Source organism: Notechis scutatus, chromosome 1 (assembly GCF_049901735.1).
Source record: "Notechis scutatus isolate UNSWTSFEM ecotype Mainland chromosome 1, rNotScu1.2, whole genome shotgun sequence".
Classification (NCBI taxonomy): Eukaryota; Metazoa; Chordata; class Lepidosauria; order Squamata; family Elapidae; genus Notechis; species Notechis scutatus.
The window spans coordinates 331,388,211-331,415,757 of record NC_142009.1 but is presented as its reverse complement, the minus strand read 5'-3'; the positions used below and the strand labels follow the sequence as shown (position 1 = coordinate 331,415,757).

The window sequence follows — 27,547 nt, the reverse complement described above, 5'->3', positions numbered from 1 at the left end:
CCGCCTGGGAAGGGAGAAGGCAGAGCAAAGATGTGGGAGAGGGATGTGGGGAGGGGGAAGGAATTGGGCAGGGATGGGAAAGTGGCCCACGGGTAGGAAGGGAAGCGGGTGGCTGCAGGGCGGCCCACCCAACCCTGCGGGAAGAGCCTCTTTAAGTACCAAAAGGCAGCTGGCTAGTGTGGTTTGCAGCAAAGACGGTGCCAAGTCTGCGCACTTGGCAGGGAAAGCTGACGTTTGAAATTGGAAGGAACGCCGGATTTCAAGGTGAGCCAAGGCTGCCAAGAAGCGGCAACCCAGCACGGCTTTAAAAACCTTAAAAATGCCTATCCCGGATCTGATAAAAAGAGAATGACAGCGGTGCCCACGTGCAAAGTGCATTGAGTTGCCATGCCTTGAGGGGCAAAGCAGACTTGCTTTATTCAGGATGGCTTTATTCTGGCTCTTTTTTGTGGTTTTAAGGCAGCTTCCTTTGCCAAGGGCTCCTGCAAAACACGCACACACACACACACACCAAAAAAAAGCCTTCCAAAAGAACACAGCCTGTGCTCATTTTGTTTGGATTTTTTCCCTATTTTTTTCGTTCCATGTGCAAAATGTCTCAAGCCTATTTCTTGGGTCAAGGGCCTGGCAAGGAAGATTCTCATCTCTCAATGTTTTAAGAAGAGGACAGGGAGCCATCTGTCTCTCCTGGATGATTTAACTGGTTTCCTTGTACTTCGCAGAGAGTTAGATAAGTGTTTCTCAAACTCAGCAATTTTAAGATAAGTGGACTTCAACTCTCAGGATTCCCCAGCCAGCTTGAATCTACAGAACTTGAACAATGGGCCCCTATCCAACAAAATGAGGTTTAATGTGGAGAAAAGCAAGATTTTACAGTTAAGACAGGAAAAACAAAAGTTACAAGCATGGATTAGGCGAAGCCTGGCTCAATAGCAGTAACTGTGAGGGGCACCTTGGAGTCCTTAGTGGACGATCACTTAACTATGAGCCAGCAGTCTGTGGCAGCCGCCAAAAAAGCTAATACAATCCTTGGTTGTATAAACAGAGGCATAGAATCAAAACCACATCAAGTATTAATACCTTAGTAAGGCCACAGCTTGAATATTACCTCCAATGTTGAGATTTTGGGAAAAGTGCAGAGAAGAGCAAGTAGGATGGTTAAAGGTCTGGAGACTAAAACATTTGAAGAACAGTTTCAGGATTTGGGTATGGATAGTTTTGAGGAAATATAGACTGAGGGTGACATGACAGCAGTGTTCCAATATTTGAGGGGCTGCTATTCAAGTTATTCTCCAAAGCACCTGAAGGCAGGACAAGAAGCAATGGATGGAAACTAATCAAGGACAGAAGCAACCTGGAATTAAGACAAACTTCCTAACATAACCAGTGGAATGGCTTGCCTGCAGAAGTTGTGGGTTCTCCGTCACTGGAGATTTTCAAGAAGAGACTAGACAGCCACTTGTCTGAAATGGTATAGGGCCGTGATGGCGAACCTGTGGCACGCAGAGACATTTGTGCCGGCATGCGAGCTGCAGGCAAACTTACCTCACTGTGCATGCGTGTGCCTCACTGCTGATTTTCAGCAGGTTTGAGGCCTTTTTTGGCCTCCCAGAGGCTTGAGGAAGGCTTCTGCAGGCTTTGCAGGCTGAAAACTAGCCCTGTTTCATCAATTCCTGTTTTTCCAAAAATACTGGAAGTGACAAAACGTGGCAAGTTTTCGGCCTGCAAAGCCTGCAGAAGCCTTCCTCAAGCCTCTGGGAGGCCAAAATAGGCCTCAAACCCACCGAAAATCAGCTGTGAGGCGCAGTGCAGGTAAGGGGGCGCCGGGGGTGGTGAGTGAGTAGGGATTGTACACGCATGCGTAGGGGGCATGGGGGATGCGCATTGCCTTCTGGGTGCTGGCACGCAAGCGCGTGCACAATTTGTGGCACAGGAGCCCAAAAAGGTTAGCCACCACTGGTATAGGGTCTCCTGCTTGACTAGACTAGAAGACCTCCAAGGTCCCTTCCAACTCTAATTCAGTTCTGGGAGTTGAAGTCCACACATCTTAAAGTTGCCAAGTTTGAAAAATGTTGTGTTAAGATCAGTGTTCTCAACCTTGACAACTTTAAGATGTCTGGACATGGCTGGCTAGGGAATCCTGGGATATGAAGTCCATACATCTTAAAAGTTGCCAAGGTTGAGAAACACTGGACTACATGACCATTGGTTCTGATTCTATGCAAAAAGTGATCTACAGTTAAAAAAAGAAGACTCCACCTGCAAATGAAAGTAACAGTGGCAAAATGGAATAAACAGGATAGATTACCCCTTATCACCATTTCCAGGCCGAAGGCAAAAATGTTTCCATTTGTGCTCGAAACATCCCTCAATGTTATTACATTCATATATTAAATAGGGTTTCATACATTCGATGAATCAGAATGGCATGCATAATTCCCGCCCCCCTCCTTTCATTTATCCTTTTAACATCGTGTGATGTCAGCAAGGGGAAGAGATGGAAACAAACAGGCCCAAATTCATCCAGGAATAAGTTTGCACAACATACTGAAGTTGTTTATTAAGTTAACTTTGCTAACCTGGTTTGCACACCCCAATTCATGACTGGTTAATTTGAGAGTTACCCTTGCCGGCCAATTTGGTCAAGCAGAAAATTACCAAAGGGAACGTACTCAGCTAAAGGCTCACCCATATAGAAGAGAACAGAATAGTATAGAATAGTTTATTGGGCAAGTGTGATTGGACACACAAGGAATTTGTCTTTGGTGCATTTGCTCTCAGTGTACATAAAAGAAAAGATACATTGGTCAAGAATCAAGGTACAACACTTAATAATAGTCATGGGGTTATATAGTCACAGGGTATATAGTAAATAGAATATAGTCATAGGGTACAAATAAGCAATCCAATCATACTAGGAAACAGTCAATAAAAATCCTAAGGATACAAGCAACAAGGTTACAGTCATAAGTGGGAGGATATGGGTGAAAGGAAGGATGGGAAGATTAATAGTAATAGTAATGCAGACTTAGTAAATTTTTGTATGCACCAATATAACCAGCCGAAACCAGTCCTCAGGGCTGGTGTGAACCATCCTTCCATATCCCTACAGATCTCGATCCCTGGGCTCGTTGGCGGCAGGTTTGCAGGGAGGGAAGGAGGGCCTTTGCAAAGAAGGAATGCTTCCCCAGAATGATATCCTGGGGAAGCTGGGAGCTGTGCGCTTGTGTGAAGGGACTCACGTCACACAATGATCCCTTTCAGGGGGCCCCCATGGCTGGGAAGTGGAGGGGGGGCAAGGTCAGGCTGGAGCTGCCCTTTCGGCCTTGCAATTTGCTATTTATATATTGGCTAAAGGCGGGGAAGGGGGCACCAAAAGGAAAGGCCCCAAAGAAACAAGAACCACACTGTCCCTTCGCTCTCCCCCTCCCACATTTATAGAATTCCTCTTCCCTGGGCTGCCTTCCTCCTCCTCCTCCTCCTTCCCCCCACCCAGTGCTGGCTTTCACGGATCACCAGAGGGCAGAAAGGGGTGGGGAGGGGAGGGGACTCTCCTGTAAAAGGAACAGTTGTGGCATCTTGCCCGGGAGGGAGCAGGGCCCGCCTGAACCCGTTGGCTTAGCTGGAGCAACCCGGAGGAAGCTGCCTGCCGCCCGCCAGCTTGGGCTGGGAGATGCTGAATGCCCCAGAAAACTCTGTGGAGGGAGGGGATGTGCACACCCATGCACACTGCTGCTGCCTTGGGAGGGTGCATGTTGCAAACCTTTGTCCCAGCTTGTCTAGGGAAGGAGGGCATCTTGCCTTGTCAGGAGAGAAGGGAGACTGGGGGCTGAATTTTAAATTGGGGGAATTATAGCTCAGATTCTGGCCCACCATATTGGTTCCTCTTCCTTCCCTTTTTCCTCCCTCTCTTTTTCTTTCTTTTTCTTCCCTCCCTTTCTCTTTCTTCCTTCCCCTCCCTCCTCTCTCTGTTACACACACGCACGCACAAATGCATCACTGCCTCCCTGCCCCCAATGTGTTTGAGAGGGGGCTTTTTCTCCGGCAGCATAACGACTCCTTTCCTTCCCTCCCAGACGCGTTTAGGCCTGTTTTTTGCGCACTGAGCTTGTTGTTGTGCACACTCTCCGCTCCAGAGCCACGAAGCCTGGTCGTGCCCTCCTCCGTTCCCGACTCCTGTCTTTAGGTGTGTCCATAACCGCCTCTAAAGTACACTTAAAGAGAGCCAGGCGGATAGCCGCAGGCGCCCAGGGCCGCGTTCACACGCAATTGGGTCAAGGCACCCTCGCGTGCCTCCCTCTTTTGTACACACATACATACACACACACACACACCCTTCCCCAATTCCTCTCCTTCGCGCGCGCTCTCTCTTTGGCACTGCAATAGCACCAAAGTAGACTTCGTCTTAAAAAAAATCAATGAACGCTTTCCCGGGCTTTGCAGCTTCCTTCCTACTCTTTTTCCTGCCGTTTCCTCGCTGGGTTAACCCCCCTTTTTTTCCACTCCCCCCCACGTTTCCTTATAGAGGCAGCTGCGCACCCACGCGCTCCCCTCCCCCCGCCCATCTGCACCCGGCGCCGCCGTTTCCACGGCCCCTCTCTTCAAAGGCGCGCGCGCCACCCTGTGCCCTGCGTGGGCGCGCCAAATCTCTTGCACTCACTGGGAGGAGAGGAGAGGGAGGAACAGAGGAAGGGAGAGAAAGGGGGAAGGGGAAAGAGAGAGGAGGAGGTGGTGAGAGAGAAGTAGGGAGAGAGAGAGAAAGAGGGAAGGGGAAAGAGAGGAGGGAGGTGGTGAGAGAGAAGTAGGAAGGGGGAGAGAGAGAAAGTAGGGAGAGGAGGGAAGGGGAAAGAGAGGAGAGGAGGAAGAGGAAGGAGAGAGAAGTAGGGAGGGAGAGAGAGGAAGAGGGAAGTAGGGAGAAAGAGAAGAGGGAGAAGAGGAGGAGGTGGTGAGAGAGAAGTAGGGAGAGAGAGAAAGAGGGAAGGGGAAAGAGAGAGAGGGTGGTGGAAGAGGAGAGAGAGAAGTAGGGGAGAGAGAGGAGGGGGAAAGTAGGAGAGAGAGAAGGGAAGGGGAAAGAGAGAGGAGGGAGGTGGGAGAGAGAAGTAGGGAGAGAGAGAAAGAGGGAAGGGGAAAGAGAGAGGAGGGAGGGGGGAGAGAGAAGTAGGGGAGAGAGAAAGGGGAGGGGAAAGAGAGAGGGAGGTGGAGAGAGAAGTAGGGAGAGAGAGAAAGAGGGAAGGGAAAGAGAGAGGAGGGAGGGGGAGAGAAGTAGAGGAGAGAGAGGGAAGGGAGGAGAGAGGAGGGGAAGAGGAGGGAAGAGAGAGGAGGGAGGGAAAGAGAGAGAAGTGGGAGAGAAGTAGGAGAGAGAGAGAAAGAGAGGAAGGGAAAAGAGGAGAGGAGGAAGGAAAGGGGAGAGAGAAGTAGGGAGAGAGAGAGAAAGAGGGAAGGGGAAAGAGAGGAGGGAGGTGGTGAGAGAGAAGTAGGGAGAGAGAGAAAGAGGGAAGGGGAAAGAGAGAGGGGGTGGAGAGAGAGAAGTAGGGAGAGAGAGAGAGAGAGGAGAGGAAGTAGGGAGGAGAAGAGGGAAGAAGAGAGAGGAGGGGTGGAGAGAGAGAAGTAGGGGAGAGAGAGAAAGAGGGAAGGGGAAAGAGAGAGGAGGGAGGGGGAGAGAGAGAAGTAGGGAGAGAGAGAGAAAGAGGGAAGGGGAAAGAGAGAGGAGGGAGGTGGAGAGAGAGAAGTAGGGAGAGAGAGAAAGAGGGAAGGGGAAAGAGAGAGAGGGAGGTGGAGAGAGAGAAGTAGGGAGAGAGAGAGAAAGGGGAAGGGAAAGAGGAGGGAGGTGGAGAGAGAAGTAGGGGAGAGAGAAGGGGAAGAGAGGGGGGAGGGAGGGGAAAGGGAGAGAGAGGAAGGGAGGAGGGAGGTGGAGAGAGAAGGAGGGGAGAGAAGTAGGGAGAGAGAGAAAGAGGGAAGGGGAAAAGAGAGGGGGAGGAGAGAGAAGTAGGGAGAGAGAGAAAGAGAGGGAAGTGGAAGAGAGAAAGGGAAGGGGAGAGAGAGAGGGAAGTAGGGAGAGAGAGAAAGGGAGAGAGAGGAGGGGAAAGAGAGAGGGAGGGGAGAGAGAAGAGGGAGAGAGAGAAAGGGGAGGGGGGAGAGGAGAGAGAGAAGTAGGGAGAGAGAGAAAGAGGGGAGAGAGTAGGGAGTGGAGAGAGAAAGAGGGAAGGGGAAAAGAAGAGGAGGGAGGTGGAGAGAGAAGTAGGGAGAGAGAGAAAGAGGGAAGGGAAAGAGAGAGAGGGAGAGGGGAGAGGAAGTAGGGGAGAGAGAGAAAAGGGAAAAGGAAGGAAGTAGGGAGAGAGAGAAGAAAGAGGAGGAGGGGGTGAGGGGGAAGGAGAGAGGAGGGAGGGAGGAGAGAGAGAAGTAGAGAGAGAGAGAAAGAGGAAGGGGAAGGGGAAGAGAGAGAGAGAGAGAGAGAGAGGGCGGAGAGGAAGAGGGCGATGTAGGGAGAGAAAGAGGGAGGGAGGGAGGGGGAGAGAGGGAGGAGAGAGAGAGAAGGACAGAGAGGAAGAGAGAAATAGGGGGAGAAGGGCAGAGAAAGGAGGGCTCTTTTTCTTTTCTTTCTCTCTCTCGTCCACCAAGGCGCCCGTCTGGCTTCCTCCCCTCCTCTTCCCCCTCAACTCCCCCGTCGGAGCGCATAATGCGCCTCGCATGCGAACCCTCCGCGCTCGACGCGCACCTGGGGCCTCCCGCTCCCTCCCCCCACAGCTTCCCTCCTGCCCCCAGGAATCTGGCAGCTGGCCAGTTGCCACGGCAACCGCCATCAGCTCGGGATGTATTTTCTTAACCAGGGCTCTGTGGGAACCTGGCCGGCGGCCAAAGCGCTCCGCCTCGCCTTGCGAGGCCGCCCTCCGTAGCTGGCTGTCAAGGCCGGCGCGGTGCGGCAGGGGAAAGCCGGCCTCTTGCTTTGCTTCCCTCCTTCCACGCGCAGGCTCGCACACGCCCAGCCCGCCTGCACGGAGGAGAGGCGGCCCCCGACGTCCTCACGGCGCGCGGGGTGGGGTGGGGGGAAGGCCGCGACACCGGCGTCTCCCTGCCTTATCTCGGCCCCATCCAGCGCCCGCCCCCCTCCTCTCTAATAAGCGATCAGCGCCGGGTGTGCGTCGTTTCCCACTCCCACGCAATTGTGCCAGCTGGGCACGGCCCGCCAACTGCTACCAACGCCACGCCAACCGGGCGCCGGGCGCCACACCCAGAGCACCAATTTCGGGGCCTAGCCCCGTAGGATCCCACGCAGCTCCGGCTTGGCGCGGCCTGACCTCTTGATAGGGACCCAGGCAGCCCTGCCTGCTGCTTTCCTCAGCCGCCGCCTTTCCTGCCCGGAGCTGCTCGGTTGGCTGCAGCTGTCTGGGCTCTGTGGGTTGTGTGGATGTCCTCACAACAGCCAGGTGAGGTTGGCCAAACTGGGAAAGGCAGACAGGCCAAGTACCCCCCTGCTTCCTCTTAACAGAATAACAGGTTTGGAAGGGACCTTGGAGGTCTTCTAGTCCAACCACCTGCTCAGGCAGGAAACCACATACCATTTCAGACATAAATGGTCATCTAATCTCTTCTTTAAAAGCTCCAGTGTTGGAGCATTTACAACTTCTGGAGGCAAGTTGTTCCACTGGTTAATTGTCCTCACTGTTAGGAAATCTCTCCTTAGTTCTAGGTTGCTTCTCTCCTGGATTACTTTCCATCCATTGTTTCTTGCTTTGGAGAATAGGTTGACCCCTTCTCTTCTTTGTGGCAGCCCCTGAAATATCAGAAGATTGCTATCCTGTCATCCCTCGTCCTTCTATTCATTAAACTTAAGACATACCCAATTCCTGCAACCGTTCTTCATATGGACACGCCATCAGTTCATATGAAGAATGATATGCCTCTCCCAATGTCCCAATGGGGCTCCATCTAGGTTAGGCCCCATAATTGATTTGCAGCTCTGAACTCCACCTTGAGAATCTCGGATGATCCAAGAAAGCGTTCTCCACAGTGCCAACAATCTGCCTCTTTTCCACCACCCCCGTAATAGTTCTGGGCATCAAAAGATTTGGGTACCTCCCTCTTAAAATGAAGCAGCCTCGACCAGATTTTGACCTGCTTCAAAAATAAAAGGGCGGCCTTGAGCTGGCGTGGGAAAATAGCTAGGCTATCTTGGTCATCGGAGAATAAATTCTCTGGGGAGTATTTGTATTTGGAGTCTTTATTTCTTGACCACGTGGAGAAGAGAAACTTAGGGTGCAATGCCAACCTTCAAGGAAAGCTACTTTTTTATTGGGAAAAAAAAGGGGGTGATTTGAGGAGACAGAATAAGCTGCACAACTCTGGAAATCAACCACGCAAACTTAAATAAATTGCTTGGGGGCAGTGCTGGAAGTATTAATTTTTCATTTCATCCCAACCAGCATCAAAGGAACTCGGGAAGGTGTCCATAGGTCCTTGAGTTTAGCTCCTCCCCAGCCTTGGCAAAGATGCCTCAACCTATAGATGAGTTCAAGCGAAAATCAGGACGGAATGAAAAATCTCTCCAGAAGTAAATCAATCCTTTAGTCCCTACAAAAAAAATAAAAACAAGAAGAAGAAAGAAAGGATGATAGAAACGGGCACCACTCCTCTGGGGGAAAAAAAAAGAAGAAATTGATAATGTTCTAAAAAAATTTGGTGCACTCATAAAATCCTCAGTTGAGGCTGGAGGAAGAGCGAAAATAAGGAAATGTTGGTGTGTGTGAGGGACAAAGATCCAGAGGACCTGAATGATAATAATGAAAGCAGAGTGGTCATTTCCCCATGGAAATCAGGCTGGGCATGATGAGAGCTGTAGTCCCATACATCTGGACGCTACCTGACAAAGCCGGAAAGACGGATGTGGAAGATGACCTTGTAGTCATGGTTGTTGTTTTTCCCTCCCAACCGATGAATGGAAAGTCTTGTTTTCCGCCACCAGGTTCACTGCACAGCCTGTTCTTTCTGACTGTGTGTGTGTGTGTGTGTGAGAGAGAGAGAGATCTGGCCCAGCACCCAGGGCAGCTGACCTAAGGTTATCACTCTGAAGGCTATTCAAGCATAGTGACTGGGTCATGGCGCACGAGGCTGGCCTCTATCTTTCTTCCGTCTCTTGAAGGACGGAAAGGAACAAACAAAGTGCTGCCTTACTGGAACAATTAACAGCATAAAAACGATTACTTGTTAAAACGATCCCACAGCTAGGAAGGAGAAGGAAAAAAACAACGTTCCTCTAAAAGTTAATGGCTTGTTTGCCCAGTTCCGTATCTTACTTTACTCCTCTAGGCTTACATTTTCTCCAAAGGATTTCCAAAGTTGAGCTTCAAGCCTGTTTCCTGGTACCAAAATTGAACAAGAATTCTTCTCCTTTGGCCCTCCAACAGCTCTCGCACTGAATTTTTGACTAGGCTTCGGAGAATAATGTGACAAAACACAGCTTCTAACCATCCTGGTCGACACAACCAGTGAGATTGGTAGTAGAAGCTATCCTTATCCGAGCCGAAAATATAAAGATGCCAGACTGAGGTGGTGCCAGTAATCCTGACAAAAATCTGGAAGGTTAGCCTGTTTCTTGTGTTACGGATAGGTGAGGTCCAAAAAAGAAACAAAAAAGTTGACTCTTCAACTTTATCATTTCCCCAAATGTGATTCGGCCCCCTTATATGGTCAAGTGTCCATTTGAAACACGAAGGCAGGCGGCCGGCTGATTCTGCACTGTTGTTTTTATGTGGCGTTTAGTTCTCTGTCCTGGAAAGCGGACACCCAAGTACCATCTACTCTTCTACTCTGATGTGTTGCTCTGCCGGTGAGATGTGTCACACCCTTTCTAGAGATGTCGCAACTTTGGACGATAACCGGTTCTCGCACTGCTTTCCCCATCCTGCTGCCGGTAAGTGCGTTTGGGGCCTAGTTTCCCAAATAGCCGTGGGGGTTTGAATCCCAGCCCATCTACAGAGTTGCTCTAGATCAGGGGTGTCCAACTTTGGTTATTTTTAAGACTTGAATTCTGGGAGTTGAAGTCCACAGGTCTTAAAGTTGTCACAGTTGGACCACTTCTGCTTTAGTTTTATTGCACCGTCACAGATCTACCAATGTTTTTTTCTCCCCCACAGTCCCGAGAGTTCATTCAGGTCCATATGAATCACCATCCCGAGTGCCAGAGGGCTGGTGGGTGGAAGATGCTTTGATTCCCAGTACACCAAGCACCGCTTGTGCCTCAGTTGTCCTCCTCGCCGTGTTTGTCTACCCCGTTCCACAGGGGGTCAGGGAGAGGCCTCAATCTGGAGAAAGACAGGCTCAATCTGGATAGGAGATCCGTAGAACACGAGGGAGTCTTTTTTTTTCCCCTTCAAATATTTCCTGGATTCTGCGTTTGGCTTCGACATGGCGTGGGGTGGCCTGTTCTGGGAGAGGAACAAATTTGTCGTGCCCCTTTCTTGCGAGCCCTCATGCTGAGTTGGCAGAGTCACGAACTCGGAAGAAGGAGGCTGAATTCTCTCCCCAAGGGAAGGAAAAGCCTCTGCTGGGCCCTCCGGGAAATGGGGCATGTTATCCACCATTATCCCCGCAGAAAATTTCAGCATCCAGATAGGTGAGAGGGCTGGAGAAGCAGTTTAAATTGGGTCAAAGGTTCATAGTCCAAATTCTGCCTTTCTCTGGTTGGAAGGAGCTAAAGGACCGAAGCACATTGTTTTTGGAGTACATACGACATACACACCAAGGTAGTCCTTCCTCTGACCCAACTACACAAACAATACAGGTAGTCCTTGGCTTAACAACCAGAATTTCTGTTGCTAAGGAAGGTAGCTAAGTAATTTGTGCCTTTTTTTGCCATGGTTGTAAAGCAAAACAGTGCAGTCGTTAAGCCTGTGCAGTTGCTAAGCGAATCCGGCTTCCCATTGACTTTGCTTCTCAGAAGCCAGCTGGGAAGGTGGCAAACGGCAGTCACATGACCCTGGGAGACAGCAACCATCACAAATACAAGATGGCTGCCAAACACCCCGATTTTGATCATGTGACCATGAGGATGCTATGCTATTCTAAGTGCATGGAGCAGCTGCATGTTGCTTTTCTCAGGGCTTCGAATGGTTGTAAATTGAGGACTACCTATGTTTATGGCTATTTGCTGAGCTTTCTCCATGAGGATAAAAAATGCTCAAGATATCCAAAGACCAGTTTCTTGGGATATAACAATGCTTTCTCTCTGCCAGAGGTCTCCAACCTTGGCCACTTTAAGCCTGGAGGACTTCAACTCCCAGAATTCCCCAGCCAGCAAAGCTGGCTGGGGAATTCTGGGAGTTGAAGTCCTCCAGGCTTAAAGTGGCCAAGGTTGCTGGCTGGGGAATTCTGGGGGTTGAAGTCCTCCAGGTTTAAAGTGGCCAAGATTGGAGACCCCTAGTCTCTGCTACTCAGCCAGGACCAGGTAGTCCTCAACTTATGACCACAACTGAGCCCCAACTTTCTGTCACCAAGCAAGGCATTTTGTTAAGCGCATTTTGCCCCGTTTTAGGACCTTCCTTGCCACAGTTGTTAAGTGAATCATTGCAGTTGTTAAGATAGCCCCAAGGTTGTTAAGTGAATCTGGCTTCTCCATTGACTTTGCTCTGACAAAAGGGGATCACATGACCCCGGGACACTGCGACCGTCATAAATAGGAGTCAGTTACAAAGTGTACAAATTTCGATCACCTGGCCCTGGGGAGGCTGCACAGGTCGTAAGAGTGAAAAACGGTCCTAAGCCACTTTTTTCAGCGCCGTGGTTAACTTTGAACGGTCACTAAACGAACTGTTGTAAGCTGAGGACTACCTGTACCAAAAAGGACTGACAGATAGTCCTCGGCTTACAACAGTTCATTGAGTGACCGTTCAAAGTTAACCACGGCGCTAAAAAAAGTGGCTTAGGACCGTTTTTCACACTTACAACCTTTGCAGCCTCCCCAGGGCCACGTGATCGAAATCCAGACTCCCCTGGTAACTGGTTCATACTTATGACCGTTGCAGTGTCCCGGATTCATGCTCTCCCCTTTTGCAACCTTCTGACCAGGAAAAGTCAATGGGGAAGCCAAGATTCACTTAACAACCAGATTACTAACTTATCGAATGCAGTGATTCACTTAACCACGGTGGCATGAAAGGTCGTAAAATGGGGAGGAAGCCACTTAACTACAGAAATGTTGGGCTCCGTTGTGGTCATAACTCAAGGACTGCCTGCCTTGACTTTGAATTGCCTCTGGGGGCTTTTCTCTTGAGCAAGGATCTTCAATCTTGGCAAGTTTAAGACTTGTGGACTTCAACTCCCAGAATTCCTGAGCTAACATGACTGGAGGAGGAATTCTGGGAGTTGAAGTCCGCAAGTCTTAAAGCTGTCAAGTTTGAAGACCCCTGGTCTAGCATGGGGGTCTTCAATGTCGGCCATTTTAAGATTTGTGGACTTCAACTCCCAGAATTCCTGAGCTAACATGACTGCAGGAGGAATTCTGGGGATTGAAGTCCACAAGTCTTAAAGCTGCCAAGTTTGAAGACCCCCTGATTTAGACGTTTAATCAACCAACTAAGTAACATCGTCGGTGCTAGAAGTGGGCGTGGTTATTCTCTTTTTATATTCTAGAATCTAGTGCAAGGGTCCCCAAACTTGGCAAGTTTAAGACTTGTGGACTTCAACTCCCAGAATTCCTGAGCTAACACGACTGGAGGAGGGATTCTGGGAGTTGAAGTCCACACGTCTTAAAGCCGTCAAGTTTGAAGACCTCCTGTGCTCTTGAGGAACATGCTTTCCTCCAGACCAACCTTGGAGGACTCGCCTGGCTGTTGAAAACTAACAGCAGGGATGCCTCCGTCCACCCTCATTTCTCATCTCTCCCTCTGCTTCTGTTCTGGCCCCTGGCCGGAAACCTTGGCTCTCAAAAGCCAGGCCGCTGGCAGCCCCAGCCCACTTCAGACATTTCCCGGGGGAAGGCAAACAAGGGCGAAGGAGGCAGCTGGACTCTTGGGAAGAGGCTTCCTTTGGGCCGACTCTTCCCTAGAAAGGAGGCGAGCGAAGGAGGCCTCAGAGACCGAACCTTATAAGGGGGGAGGAGAAGGCGTTGGTGGGGTCTGGGGGGGGCAGGGAAAGGACTCCTGGCCAGCAGCCCACATTCCTCACCTCATACCTCATTACCCGGAGAAAAGCCATCTTAGGACAGCCAAGGGATGGGGAGGATGTGTGTGTGTGTGTGTATGAAACGCATGAGGGAAAATTCCTTGAAAAACAAGTGTCAGAAGGAAGAAGGACAACCCCCGACAGCTGGGGAGATTTAATCCGAAGCATATTGACCACAGTTCATTTACTGACCATTTGAAGTTACAACGGCACCGGAAAAAAAGTGACTTGCGACCGCTCTTCACGCTTATGACCAGGGGTGCGATTCAACCGGTGGGACCAACGGGGTTCGGTGAGCTCGTGCTTCGCATGGGCTGGCTGGGGAATTCTGGGAATTGAAGTCCACAGGTGTTAAACTCGCCGAGGTTGGACACTCCCTTCTTTTTAGACAGTTTATATATCCAACTATTGTATAAGCCCATCCAACTGTAGTTGGATGTATTTGGATGTATCCAAATACATCCAACTACAGTTGGATGGGCTTATACAATAGCCGGACCATCATTTTATAAACACCCGATGCTTGGATTCAGACAACGTGTCACCACCCTCTGAAACCAACCCCGCGATAGATCAGCGCATTGTGCGAATGTAGCAGACATTTCCTTCTAGTATTTTCTGCCCCCTCCGCAAAGATTTGCATAACTCCCACTCTGTGAGATATGCAGCACTGGCTGCTTTCTTAGATGCTGTCTTTTTTTTAAAAAAAAGAAGAGCAGGCAAACTTCTTAAGCAAGATACAGCTTAAACCACAACATCTATTATTGCCAGCCAACCCAAGATATTTTACTAAACTGTCAGAAGCAGATTATTGCGGGAGGGAGGGAGGTTTGGAGGGTTGAGGGGAGAAACGGAGGGGCTGGATGGTGTGGTGGAACAAAGAAAGGAGCTGAAGAGAAAAGCAAAGCCGGAAGCAGAACATCAAAAGATGGTGGTCTATTGCTGGTTATTCCTGTCGTGTTCTAATTAGGATCAGCTCTGGTTGTGTTCTGTGCGTGGCGAGAACATCTGACCTTTAGAAAGGAAGAGACTGGGGAGAAGGAGGGGTGGGGAAGAGGGAGGGAAGCAGGAGACAAGACAAGCTTGGAATAATCCGCTGGTTGCTTTTAATAAACTCATAAGCAAAGAAAGCTTTAAAAAGACCCAGAGGGTCTATTTTTTGATCTCTTGCAAGAGAGAGTGAGAATATACGCGCGCAAGAGAGGTCGATGCAAGACAGGATTGGAGAGGAGGACCAAGACTGCATCCTAGGTGGCAAAAGACCAAAAATAACGGCATCATCACACCCAGGCTGACGTGGGCACAACCCACTAAGCCGGCGTCACAGCAGAACGGGTGAAATTCGAGGGAGGGTGAGGAGAAGGAGGAGGAAGAGAAAGCGAAGAGCCAATTTGGGTTGCGGGGAAATGGGAGGTTCGGCCAAATGAGAGCTGAGACAGACGTTCTCCCCCCTTCCTGAAAATGGATGGTGTATGGATTTTGTCTGCAACCATCTCTGGAACTGCAACTTCCTCTGTGCCGATTTCAAATAGTCCAAGTATATATTTTTAAAAAGAAATCAAAACAAAACAAGCAAACAAACTACTTTTTCAAGATGATTTGCAACGTATCTGAGAAATTGCTTTGAGAAAAAAAAATAAAGCAAGCCCAAACAGACGGCAATAAGAGCTGCATTACAGCACTCTCGTCTATGTCCAAGTCGGGTTTTGACTCTGATGACCAGGTTACACAAAACTGACTTAGGAACATAAACCTAAAGAGGTGGGTTTGGTGGATGGTTAAGGCATCAGGCTAGGAAGCAAGCAAGCGCGAGTTCTAGTCCTACCTTAACCTTGAAAATCATCTGGGTGACTTTGGTTTAGTCCAGAGATGGGGAACCTTTTCGGCACAGTGCCCAAACTGGAACGCCCGTGCATGCAAGCGCATGTGTGCATGCCGGAGCGCCGGAAACCTGAAGACCAGCTGGCCAGTGTGCGCATACCAGTTTTTTAGCTGTTTTGGGGCTGTTTTCGTTTCCAAAAACAGCCCAGAAGACAACCTGAAAACAGACCAAAAAATGGGCTGGTTTTGGGGCTGTTTTCTGGTACTCTGGAGCCCGCGAAGACCAACTGGCCAGTGTGCATGCCCACAGAGAGGGTTCTGTGTGCCACCTCTGGCACATGTGCCACAGGTTCGCCATCATGGGGCTCGTCCCTCTCTTTCTGCCCACCCCACCTCATAGGGTGGTGGTTGTGGGGAAAGCCAGGAGGAAGCAGCTGTGTTGGATATGTTCGCCGCCTTGGGTTAGTTGTAAAAAATAATAAAGGCGGGATATAAATAAATAAAGGACCTCCACAAAGTCAAAATCAAAACCCCATTTATATGCCAAGGACGTTCAACTTTGCCAATGATATTCCCAGATCCTCTTGGTAAAGATTCTGTTAGAAAACTCTGGAGATAACGTGACCTCCCCACATCCACACCCACACCCACCCAGGCCAACCATGGCGGTGAACATTTCCAACATGCCTTCCCTCCAACTCGGTGCCTGAAAAAGAACCACGGCTTGTGAGGAATCCTACTCCCACTATCTGTAGTACCTCCCAATTAATTTGTTTCTTTAAACAGTAAACACAGGTAGCCGTCGGCTTACAGCCACGATGGAGACCAAAACGTCTGTTGTTAAGTGAGACATTTGAGTGAGTTTCGCCTCGTTTTTACAGCTTTTCTTGCCACAGTTATTAAGGGAATCACTGCAGCTGACAAGTTAGCAACCCGGTTGCTAAGTGAATCTGGCTTCCCTGTTGGCTTGGCTTGTCAGGTGGTCGCAAAAAGGGTGATCCCATGACCATGGGACACAACAAAGGTCATCAAGATGAGCCAGTTGGCCAAGTATCTGACGTCAGGCCCGAAGCTGAATCAAACCTGCCTAAGAGAGTTCTGCTTTGAAATGGCTGCATTACTTGCAATGCTGACATCTAGATCATGTGACCCTGGGGAGGCTGCCAAGGTCGTAACTGTGAAAAACGGTCGTAAGTCACATTTTTCAGTGCCATCGTAACTTTGAACGGTCACTAAATGAACAGTTGTAAGTCAAAGACCACCTGTAGAGAGGGGTCCAAAATTTTTGCAAGGCAAGCAAATCTTGCCAGATTTTGATTCTTTTCTGATTCATTCTCAGAAAATAAAGATCATACCAGGAATGGCTGTTATGTAGCATGCTGGCAGCACACATTTTTGAAATTAAAGCAATATTTTTAAATGCAAGGTATCAGGCCAGAGAGCTACGTAGCCTTCAAGGGAAGTGCTTTAAGGGCCCACTTTTGGGAGGCAATTTTTTTTTTAAAGGCTTATCTTAGTGAAACAACATTTGGGAATGTGGGTTGTATGTTTGGTTTTCATAACAATAGTGTTGCAAAGTGAATGTTCAACATTATTTTTGTCTAATGGGCTTGACATTCCTATTTGAGCGAAAGGGATCCCAGGTGGAATGAGAGAACTTGGAGAATCTGGAGTTCATTTTGTCCAACTCTGAGCTTGATGCTAGAATTTCATATCTACATTACACCTTTTACAAACCTGATGTTCACCTATTCATCTTATGCCTTCATACAGGTAGTCCTCGACTTACAATCATAACTGAGCCCAACATTCCTGTTGTTAAGTGAGAAATTTAAGTGAGTTTTGCCCCTTTAAGTTTTCTTGCCTCAGTTGTTCAGTGAATCACTGCAACTGATAAGTTAGTAAACCGGCTGGCTTCCCCATTGACTTTGCTTGTCAGAAGGTCGCAAAAGGGGATCGCGTGACCCTGGGGCACTGCGACCGTCACAAATAAGAACCAGTTTGCCAAGTATCTGAATTTTGATGACGTGACCACGGGGATGCTGCAACGGCCATTAAGCGTGAAAAACAGTCATAAGTCCCTTTTTCCAGTGCTGCTGTAACTTTGAACAATCACTAAATGAACGGTTGTAAGTGGAGGACGACCTGTACTTTGAGTGAAGAAGAATTCCCCCATTGAGCAACTCTTACTAGCAAGACATTATTTTCCAACAGTTAGCAAAAATGCGCTTGGTCTTTCATTTTTATCTACTAATTCTCGCCTTCTCCAAAGAGACTAAAAACACACCAATTGTTGTCTGAACACTAATAAAGGAGAATATTTGTAGCTTGGGGTTGAAATGAGGAGTCCTTGGTGCTCTCTGAGCTTGGCTGCGTTCCTGCAGACGTTTCCTTACCAAACTAGCTAACTTTATCAGTGCACAAAAAATGTCACCTAGTTTGTCTGCGAGGAAACAACCAAGTTCAGAGAGCACCAAGGGATCCCCCTCATGCCTGAGAACAGTTCAGATATCTGAAATTAGCTATTTCTTTTATTGCTGAATGCACATACCCACTAACCGCTGGATGTCTCCATAAGGAGCGTATATATACCCTGGTCAAGAAACAGAGACTGTTTTGATTTTAGATACGTGGTTTTCGCCATGTATCCACTGTATTTTATAAAGATGGCAAGCTGATTTCAGGTGCCATAATTGAAAAACCAACAGAAAAGTCAAGGAATAAAATAGGAGCTTTGGCCCAACCTTCTGCTTTAATCAGTAACAGTTCATTGTCAAGCTTTATTCACAAATTCTGTACAGACCAAAAGAAGAGAGGGAAGGATGAGGAGAGGTCCAGAACTTAAGGAAGCCACTTCTGAAGCAACAGTGGTGGAATTTCCTGTAACGAAGAAAGAGAAGGAAGATCAGGAAATTTTACAGCCAGGTTTTGTGTTGCAAGTTGACCCTGGCTATTTGCTTTCTGGGTTTGGAACAGAAATTAGATAAAAAACAACTTTACTGCCGCTCAGGTCCTGCTCCCTGCCCCCCTCTCCTCTCCTCTCCTCTCCTCTCCCATGACAGGCTGAAGCTGTATAATTCCACTTCCCCATAGTGATAGGCCCAGTGGTAAAACACCCGTTCTACATACAGGAGGTCCGTGTTTAATCACCATTAAGACTGGGGGGAAAAACCTGTCTAAAACTTTGCAGAGCTTCTGCCAATCAAAACAAGTCATGCACAGACAAGATTTGCAACTTAGCACTGTTTTTGTTTTGGCAACAAGAGTGAATTAATTCCTACCCCAAGATGACAATGCAATTTTTAAAAGAAATGCTGCCACAAATAAATGAAGTTTGGTAGAGGGGGCTCTGCAGAAAACCAGCCCCTTCCACGTTAATAACTCAGCAACCTTCTCAAGGATTAAAAATGAGTAGATGGAAAGATCTTTATCCAATAGAAGAGAATATTTGCAGCTCAGGATTGAATTGCTGAGTCCTTGGTACTCTCTGAGCTTGGCTATTTTCTTGCAGACATTTTATTACCCAGCTAGGTTACATTAGCAGTTAACTAGCACATATATATGATCATTTCTCCACAGCACCTGAAGGCAGGACAAGAAGTAATGGGTGGGAACTAATCAAGGAGAGAAGCAACCTAGAACTGAAGAGAGATTTCCTGATATTGAGAACAATTAATCAATGGAACGACTTGCCGCCAAAATAGCAATAGCACTTGGACTTATATTCTGCTTTACAGCCCTCTCTAAGTGGTTTATAGAGTCAGCCTCTTTCTCCCAACAATCTGGGTCCTCATTTTACCCACCTCAGAAGGATGGAAGGCTGAGTCAACCTTGAGCCTGGTGAGATTCAATCTGCCTAATTGCCAGCAGCTGGCAGTCAGCAGAAGTGGCCTGCAGTACTGAACTCGAACCACTGCGCCACCATGGCTCTACCCAAAAACTGTGGGTGCTCCAACATTGGAGGTTTTTAAGAAGAGCCTGGACCACCACTTGTCTGGAATGGTATAGGGTTTCCTGCCTGAACAGGGTGTTGGACTAGAAGACCTCCAAGGTCCCTTCCAAATCTATTATTCCATTCTGTTTGCATGCAGTTTGGCCTCTCAATTTTTACAAGCACTTTTCCTTTTTCTTACTGAGTGACAGTTTTGGGCTTCTTCCTCCACATGGACATTATGCCTTAATTTAGAGGCCTGTATTACAAATACAGGTAGTCCTCAACTTATGACGACAATTGAGCCCACAATTTCCTTCAGAGGTCGTGATGGTCGTAAAGCGGGTCACCAATTTTATGACCTGCACAATTTTATGACTTTTTTTTCTGGCCGCTGTTCAACAAATGTGGCAGTCACAAAGCAAACCCCAACAGTCATTAAGGGAAACCATCATTTGCTAATGGGCTGCCTTTCTCTGGAAATGGAAGCAAACGTTGACTTCCGACAAAAACATTTAGAAAAATCGCAGTCGAGTGATTGTAGCTTTTTTTCGAGGTCCATCGTAACTTTGAACAGTGTCTTAGCAATCAGTCGTAAGTTGAGGACTACCTACACTGAAATCCAAGTGCATTCAGTTTAAATTCTTATAGGATGACATACCTCAATGCAGGTCAGGGTTATCCAAATTCTTTATCCTGCTCCGCCACCTAGTGGCAGAGAGATGCCGAGCAACACTCCCAACGCTTTACCTTCCCAGAATGGACATTTATAATCTGACTGGATTTGGATTATCTAGTTTGGCTTGTCGGGAAATTGAATAACCCAGAGGAAATGCAATTATGTCTTTGCTTGCAAGCAACCTAGACCAGGGATCTCCAACCATGGCAACTTTAAGCCTGGGAGGACTTGAACTCCCAGAATTCTCTTCTCCCTCCTATCTGATTGTCTCTAGAGCAGTATTTCCCAACCTCAGCCACTCTGGCTGGGGAATTCTGGGAGATGAAGTCCACACATCTTCAGGTTGGGGAAGGTAGGGAACAAACTCATCTTCCCAATTTCCTTCGAATGCAGCGTTCTCTTGGCCAGCCCCGCCTCCAGAAGCACTGGGCCAGAGTTCCTGACGTGCACAGAAAACGCACTGCTGAATCCTGGCCGTTGCAATCCTATCTACCCGGAACATGCTAGGCCGGAGTAGGACGAAACCATACTAAAAAGAGAGAGAAAATGTAGCTGCTCCTCCATGCCAAGAGAAGGCTGTACTGGGTGGCCAGAAGTGGCTTTTTCAGCATTCTCCTTGCAGACAGAAAGCAGCCGGCCATTCATAATTGCTGCATTCACACAATAGGCTTTGCCCCAACGCATGAATCGGACGATGGCTTAGCATGAGGACCTAGACATGATCGGGCTAGGTTTCCCCCCACTCAAAGTTAAAGTCTTCCTTGGGTGGAGCCCAAATCCTGGTGATGTCATGAACAAGCCTGTGCAATTTTATTGGCTCCATTACAGAAAAGCAGCGTTGCCTTCACATGGCTCATTTTAAATTTCCCAGGCTAGCTGATTGTCCTCATGCTCCCCAACCCCCGGTGGTCTCCTATCCAGGTATCAAGCCAGGTTCTGACCTTACCAGGGCCTGCTGTCCACGGAAAGCACCCCAATGCCCAGAATCCACAAATTCATCCACGCTTTAAAAGCAAGCTATGGGAACCCAGCCGGCAAAGCTTCAGTCTGGGACTCTGGGTGTCCACCTGGGGTGCTCCCCTTACAGAAGCTATTTTATTCCACTGTTGAGCCCAAGAAAAGGCTTTCTGATGAATCATAGTGCAGAGAGGAAATGGGAAGATAAGAAGGGGGAAAAAAACCCTGTATGTTGAATGACCAAACCTGGCAGGTCGTGATCAAACTACATTTGGCGGCTGCCGAATCTCACCTGAGCATGGCCTTTCTTAATGCTTGATGGCCTACCTAGGTGGCATGGGGTCCTTGTGTGTGGTTCCTTCCATCCTTCTTTCCTCCCTCCCTACTTCTCCTTCCTTCCTTCCCGTTTTCATCTTCTTTCCTTCCTCCACCCCTCCCTTTCTTCTCCCTCTTTCTCCTTCTTCCCTCTTTCTTCTCCCTATTTCAGGTTGGTTGTAACTTCAAACAGTTGTTAAGTGACCGGTCATAAATTGAGGACTACCTGTATCTTTATATATAAAATACTGCCACCATGACAGGTTAACAGAGTTGGAAGGGACCTTGTAGGTCATCTAGTCCAACCCCCTGCCCAAGCAGGAGACCCTACACCATTTCTGATAGATAGGAGTCCTATGTCTTCTCAAGTGATGAAGTCTCAAGTGATGAAGCTCCCACAACTTCTGAGGGCAACTTCTGTTCCATGGGTTGATTGTTCTCACCGTCAGAAAATTTCTCCTTATTTCCAGGTTGAATCTCTCCTGGATCAGTTTCCCTCCAATGTTCCTTGTCTGGCCTTCAAGTGCCTTGGAAAATAGCATGACCCCTATCTATGGCGTATGATGCTAAAAATATTTTCATGCCCAGCTCTCAAGAACATAGCCTTTACAGATAATCCTCAACTTAAAACCATTTGATTAGTGACTGTTCAAAGGTACAAGAGCATTGAAAAAAAAAAGGACACAACCATTTTCCCATTTATGACCGTTGCAGCATCTGCACAATCATGTGATGAAAACTCAGGCTCTTGGCAACTGGCATGTATTTATGATGGTTGCAGTGCCCCTGGGGTTCTTCAATCACCTTTTGTGACCTTCTGACAAGTAAAGTCAATGAGGAAACCAGGTTCATTTAACAACCATGTTACTAACTTAACAATTTAAGTGATTCACTTAATGACCGCGTCAAAAAAAAAGTAAAATGTGTCAAAATTCACTTAACTGTCTTGCTTAGTAATGGAAATCATGGGCTCCGTTGTGGTCATATGTCAAGGACTATCTGTATTGCCTGGCCAGAAAAAAAAACACCTGCGGTCCTCGACTATAAATCCTCAAATGCCGGCTGCCGACTGAACAGGGAGTTCTAAGCAGGTGTCGGAGGCTCAACCGAAGCGGAAACCCAACGAGAATTACTTACCTGCTCACTCCAAAGCTTTCACAAGTGCTTCGTTGGCTTCCACATTGATCTGGGCTTCTGCTTTCGCTACCTCGTTGGTGGCCGATGTGAGTTCTGACAATGCTTTGTCCAAGTTTGACTTAGCTGTCTGTGTACAGGAAAAGATATCAGGGTTTAAGGCAGGGGTGTCCAACCTTGGCAACTTTAAGACTTGTGGACTTCAATTCCCAGAATTCCTCAGCCAGCTTTGCTGGCTGAGGAATTCTGGGAGTTGAAGTCCACAAGTCTTAAAGTTGCCAAGGTTGGACACCCCTGGTTTAAGGCAAAAGAAGCAACATCAGTCGATATGGGGGCCTTGTAGGGAAAGAGAAATGGATGTGGATCGAAAGGCCCCTGCTCTGTAGGGTAGTGTTCCTCAACCTCAGGAACTTTTAAGATGCAGGGACCTCAACTCCCAGAATTGCGAACCAGCAGGGATGACTTGGATGACTGAGAATCTCTACGGACTTTGAGCAATTTGTGATGACCCAGGGTGGGACACAAAATAAACACAGTCACAAAAAACAGGTGAAGCCCCTTTTATTCCTTCACTTTGCTTCCCAGCTCCAAATATCCTTGACTGGAGACAAAAAACTCCCACACGAGCAGTTACAGGAAGGAGGAAATGCCGTTTAAATTATAAAGAGTAAAAAAACAACACAAGCCAGGCAAGATAAGGGCTGGAAGACGTCCACAGATATCAGAACACACATTGGGAAGGACGCCAAACTCAGAGAGGAACAATAAACTAGAGATATTTCCATGCTTTGTTTCCAGCGCTTGCCCGTACGCATGTCCACCCTCTTATCCAGTTGTCACAGCTGCAGCCCATGAAGAGGATCAAGGCCCTCTCCTCCCCAGCAGACCACATCTCTCCCTTATCCTCTCCTCCCTACGTGCCCTAGGATGGAGAGGGGATGGACCTGGGTCCTCCTCTGACTGCCCAGCCGGCCTCTGCCCTTCCCCAGCCTCCTCCACAACCTCTGGAGCCACACTTCCACTCCCTGTGGGCTGTTCCTCTTCTCCCTCAGAGTCAGTCTCCACCAGGGGCATGACACAATTTGGGATGAACACTCTTTGAATGATGTGGGAGTAGGAATGGATTTCCAGAGGAAAAAACTGCAGACTACAGGAACGAGGAGTACTACTCAGGTGATCCCAAGGACACATAAACCTCCAAGTGGCCTCAACTACTCTAAAAGGATGCAAATGACCAGCTGTCTGCAAGGAATATAAATCCTTCCATTCCCCACTATCCTGTTAGTGCTGAAGAAGCTTCTTGGATGAGAAGCAAAACATCTTCAAAAGAAAAAAAAGAAGAAAGTCCAGCTGCCTCCTGAAAAAAGCACCTTTGGGACAGCCATGACCTGGATGGCTGAGAATCAGACTGCCAAAAATCAGACAAAAACCAGACTGCCAACTGGCATGTTTGCATTAATGAGCAGGATGTCCCATTCATGTCTTCTATATAGAGTCTTTAATACTCAAGAGATTAGTACTTGAGAGATCTTTGGTGCTCTCTGAGTTTGGTAGTTTTCTTGCAAACATTTCATTACCCAACTAGGTAACATCATCAGTGCTAGCAAGGAATGGGGTTTGCTCTCAGGACCCTTCATTTCAAACTTAACTACAAAAATGAGTACTTCTTTAACCAAACCATTTTTTTTACTTTGAATACTGACTGAAATGGTAATTGAGCTGCAGCAGAATTGATTTTTTTTTTTAAAAAAAGAGAGCGAACTGTAGTGCTGCTCAGTCAGCATGGTGCAGAGAAATCCCTCCTAATTTGGCAGAAGTGGGGATTGTCTGCAGGAGGTGGTGGAAGGAAGAAATGAAAAGAAGACAGACCAATACTAACCGCAGCATCGAGCTGATCCAATAAAGCCACTTCTTCAGCTAACAGCTGGACTGAGGAATCTGCATTCACAGTGAGGGAACCGCTGCTCACTACAACAATTGCAAAGAAATGGTATAATCAGTCAGTGTCAAAGGCCCCAAGTAATTAGAATTCCCTCCCTACAGAGATTTGCTTATTTCATTCCTTTTCTAGCTAGGCAATGATGGATGTTCTCTGGGTGATGCCTGGCTAATGAAATGCATGAGGTACAAAACTACAATCAATGATGGTGGGAGGACCAGCCAGAGGTCAGAAAATGCAGACTGTAACAAAGCCAAAGCAAAACCACCAGCAAAATAAGAGCAACCACAAACCCACTAATTATTTAAAATATCCAGAGGAAAAGGAAGATTTCTGCTGGATGCTTGAGGTACATCCTCAGGTTTCCCCAAATATCTTCCTCTTCTCCACAAAAATGCATTGCGGAAAAAAACATTTTCCCAAAGAAAAAGGGCTTAAGTTTTGCCTAGAAACAATACCACCTCCCCCCCACCCAATAATTCAAATTTCAATGAAGAAACGATGAAGAATCCTGGGAATTGTAGTCTAACATGCCTGGAGAAAGTTAACCAGGGAATCTAATCAATCTAAATATAACTAGAGTGGATTAGGGTGTTAGGGGCTTCCTCTCTTAACTGAGGTGAAGTACAAGTAGTTCTCAATTTATGACCACAGTTGAGTTCAACATTTCTGTTGCTAAGCAAGACAGTTGAGTTTTTGCCCCATTTTACGACCTTTCTTGCCACAAGTATTGTGAATCAACGCAGTTATGGGTGTTGAATGAATCTGGCTTCCCCCATTGACTCTGCTTGTCAGAAGGTTGTAAAAAGTCATCCCATGATCCCGGATAACTGCAACCATCATAAATACATGCCAGTTGCCAACTGTCTGAATTTTGATCATGTGACCATGGGATGCTGCAAGGGTCATAAGTATGAAAAACGATCATTAGTCACTTTTCTCAGTGCGGCTGTAACGGCCATTAACAAATTTGTCTGTTGCCAAATCAGGCATCTTGCATTGCTACCATCACCTTCATTTTATCAGCTCAGTGGGTGAAGGAGAGGGAGCGTGGCCACTTTTAATCCTTTCTGTGCATATACAGGTACATTGAACATAAAATCACAGGGCTAGAAGGGGCTTTGGAGACCTACGCCCAGCCCACAGCTTAAGGCAGGAGACCTAATATCACCCTGATCAAATTATTGTCCAGTCTATTCTTGAAAACCTCCAGTGATGGAGCACCCACAACCTCAGGAGGTAAGCTACTCCATTAATTGTTCTGTCAGAAAATTTCTCCTTGCTTCTAGGTTGGCTCTCTCTTTAACAAGCTTCCACCCATTGCTTCTTGTCCTGCCTTCTGGTACTTAGGAGAATAAGTCAGTCCCCTCTTCTCTGAGACAACCAGTCAAGTATTAGAAGAGAATGGTAATTTCTCCCTCAATTCTTCTCTTAGATCAAGGCTGTGAAACTCCTGGCCTGCGGGCTGGATGTGTCACATGCTGACCACACCCACACCCAGTATAGTGAAGGGGGGAAAAAGTCCCAATATGTCAAGTGACGCCGTGATGTGAGTTTGACATCCCTGTCTTAAATATACTAGACATACCAAGCTCCTTTGCCATTCACAGTAGGGTTTAGCCTACACACCTTTACCATCGTTGTTCTTTTTTGCACTTTCTAGGGCAGGTGTCTTCAAACTTGGCAAATTTAAGACTTGTGGACTTCAACTCCCAGAATTCCTCCTCCAGTCATGTTAGCTCAGGAATTCTGGGAGTTGAAGTCCACAAGTCTTAAATTTGCCAAGTTTGAAGACCCTTATTCTCGGGTCTCAGCAACATGCTTGTATTACGGTGACCAGAACTAAATGCTTTATTCCAAGTGTGCCTTCACTTAGTGTGGTATAAAGTGGTATTATTTGTCGTGACCTTGATGCTATTATCACAATTAATCTTTGGAAGTTAATAGCTAGTCAATATTTGGAAGAAAGAGAACTAATTTGGGGAGGTGAACAAGTCCTTTCTCTAGCTGTGAACAATAATTTTGCAAAATATGAGAATGTTTTAATTCAAGCAAAAGTTTGTGCTCAGAAACACTTCAGCAGTTACTTTAGCTAATTACTGATAGTTCCCAAGCCCAGTTTGCACATTCTCATTCAGAGGAAAACTGGGCTGCGGAACTTTTCTGAAAGATGCCCTCAGCCAAGATAATTTCCTGTTTTTTCGCCAGCTTTCATTTTCACACGCACCAAAATATTTTTTGGAGGAGCCTTCCTCATCAAAGACGGTTACAATGCCAGGTCTCAGGACTTGCAGAGTAGGAACGTGAGAGGCCAAGATGCCAAAGGATCCACTTAAAGTGGGAACATCCACCTGTTTCACAATGGCAGCGTTGTAAAAAACCTGTAGGGAAAAAAATAGGAAGGAAAATAGATAGTTCTCAACATACAACAGTTCATTTAGTGACAGCTCAAAGTTACAACTGCACTGGAAGATGTGATTTATGATCATTTTTCACACTTATAACCATTGCAGCATCCCCATGGTCACATAATCAAAATTCAGTCGCTTGGGAACTCACACTTATGACCAGTGTAGTGACCTGGGTCATGTGATCCCCTTTTGCAGCCTTCTGACAAGCAAAGTCAATGGGGAAAACCAGATCTACTTAATAACCACGTTACTAATTTAACAACTGCAGTGATTCACTTAACAACTGTGGCAAGGAAACTCATAAAATGGAAAAAACATTCACATGACAATAACTTTGGGCTCAATTGTGGTTGTAAGTCAAGGACTACCTGTAAAGGTGTATTTCCAAGGAACCTAAAAAGGAGAGAAAGCTCAGCAGCACAATTTTTTTAAATACAGCAAGAGAGAAGAGAAAGAGCTGATAATTATTTTTGATTCATATGAAGGATACTTATATACCACCCAGAGTTGCTGACAATCAAATGGTTTATAAATTAAAAAATAATTATTTATCTGGGTACAGAACCCATGGCCTCCAAAAATTTGAAACGATGTCCTCCAGCTCCAATCCAGGAAGCCCAATACAGATAATCCTCGATTTATGACCAGAATTTAAATTGGTAAACCAAGGCAGCTGTTAAGTGAATCGTGCCCGATTTCAAAGCCTTTTTCCCCCATGGGTTATTAAGTGAATCATGTAGTTGTTAAGCGAATCCAGCCTCCTTCTCCGCCTACATTGCTTGCATCTCGATCTGGTTAACTACAACAGGCTAAACCCGGGTTAACAAAACACGTGACCTTCACGGATGCCCAAACCCACAAGACCGTTCCGACAACGAATACGCGACCCAGCAAGCAGGTCGGGCACTGCCGCCCCGAGGCCCACGTGCCCGCCTCAGTTCGGTTGCCATGACAATACCTGAGAGGGCGAGGCGAAGGTGAAGGCCAGCTGTGCAGGGCCCGTAGCAGCAGCTGCCGCCGCTTCGGCATAATGACGGGACGGGGACCGGGACCCCAAAACCAAAGCGCGGGCGAGAAAACGACCGACTGGGAACATGGCGAAGCCAAGGGCAGAGCGGAGGAGAAGCAGAGAGGTCGACCGGGAACCAAGCCTGGCCTACAACTCCCAGCAGACTCCGCGGTGGGGGAGGGAAAGAGGGTTTGCC

General features: G+C 47.5%; 1 protein-coding gene and 2 long non-coding RNA genes across 4 annotated transcripts in view; 2 read left to right on the top strand and 1 right to left on the bottom strand.

Moving 5' to 3' along the window:
• Nucleotides 1-27,547, top strand: part of LOC148133542 (uncharacterized) — a 726,392-nt gene that overhangs the window by 221,416 nt on the left and 477,429 nt on the right. The window lies entirely within an intron of this gene.
• On the top strand, nucleotides 4,726-5,146 carry LOC148133546 (uncharacterized). The gene is made up of 3 exons (XR_015747451.1): nucleotides 4,726-4,787; nucleotides 4,943-5,000; nucleotides 5,087-5,146. It is a non-coding gene; the product is annotated as an uncharacterized LOC148133546 (long non-coding RNA).
• Nucleotides 10,366-27,524, bottom strand: ATP5F1D (ATP synthase F1 subunit delta). Of its 2 annotated transcripts, none has more exons than XM_087952699.1 (5): nucleotides 27,301-27,524; nucleotides 26,159-26,312; nucleotides 23,872-23,960; nucleotides 21,996-22,122; nucleotides 10,366-10,421 (listed from the first exon to the last, which is right to left on the bottom strand). In XM_087952699.1, the coding sequence occupies exons 1-4, from the start codon at nucleotides 27,436-27,438 to the stop codon at nucleotides 22,000-22,002; spliced, it is 504 nt and encodes a 167-aa protein (XP_087808825.1). In that variant the 5' UTR covers nucleotides 27,439-27,524; the 3' UTR covers nucleotides 10,366-10,421; nucleotides 21,996-21,999. The 2 variants fall into 2 exon arrangements, with proteins under 2 accessions (XP_087808825.1, XP_026540927.1); XM_026685142.2 differs by lacking the exon at nucleotides 10,366-10,421 and adding an exon at nucleotides 17,710-17,856 and having other exon boundaries at nucleotides 27,301-27,522.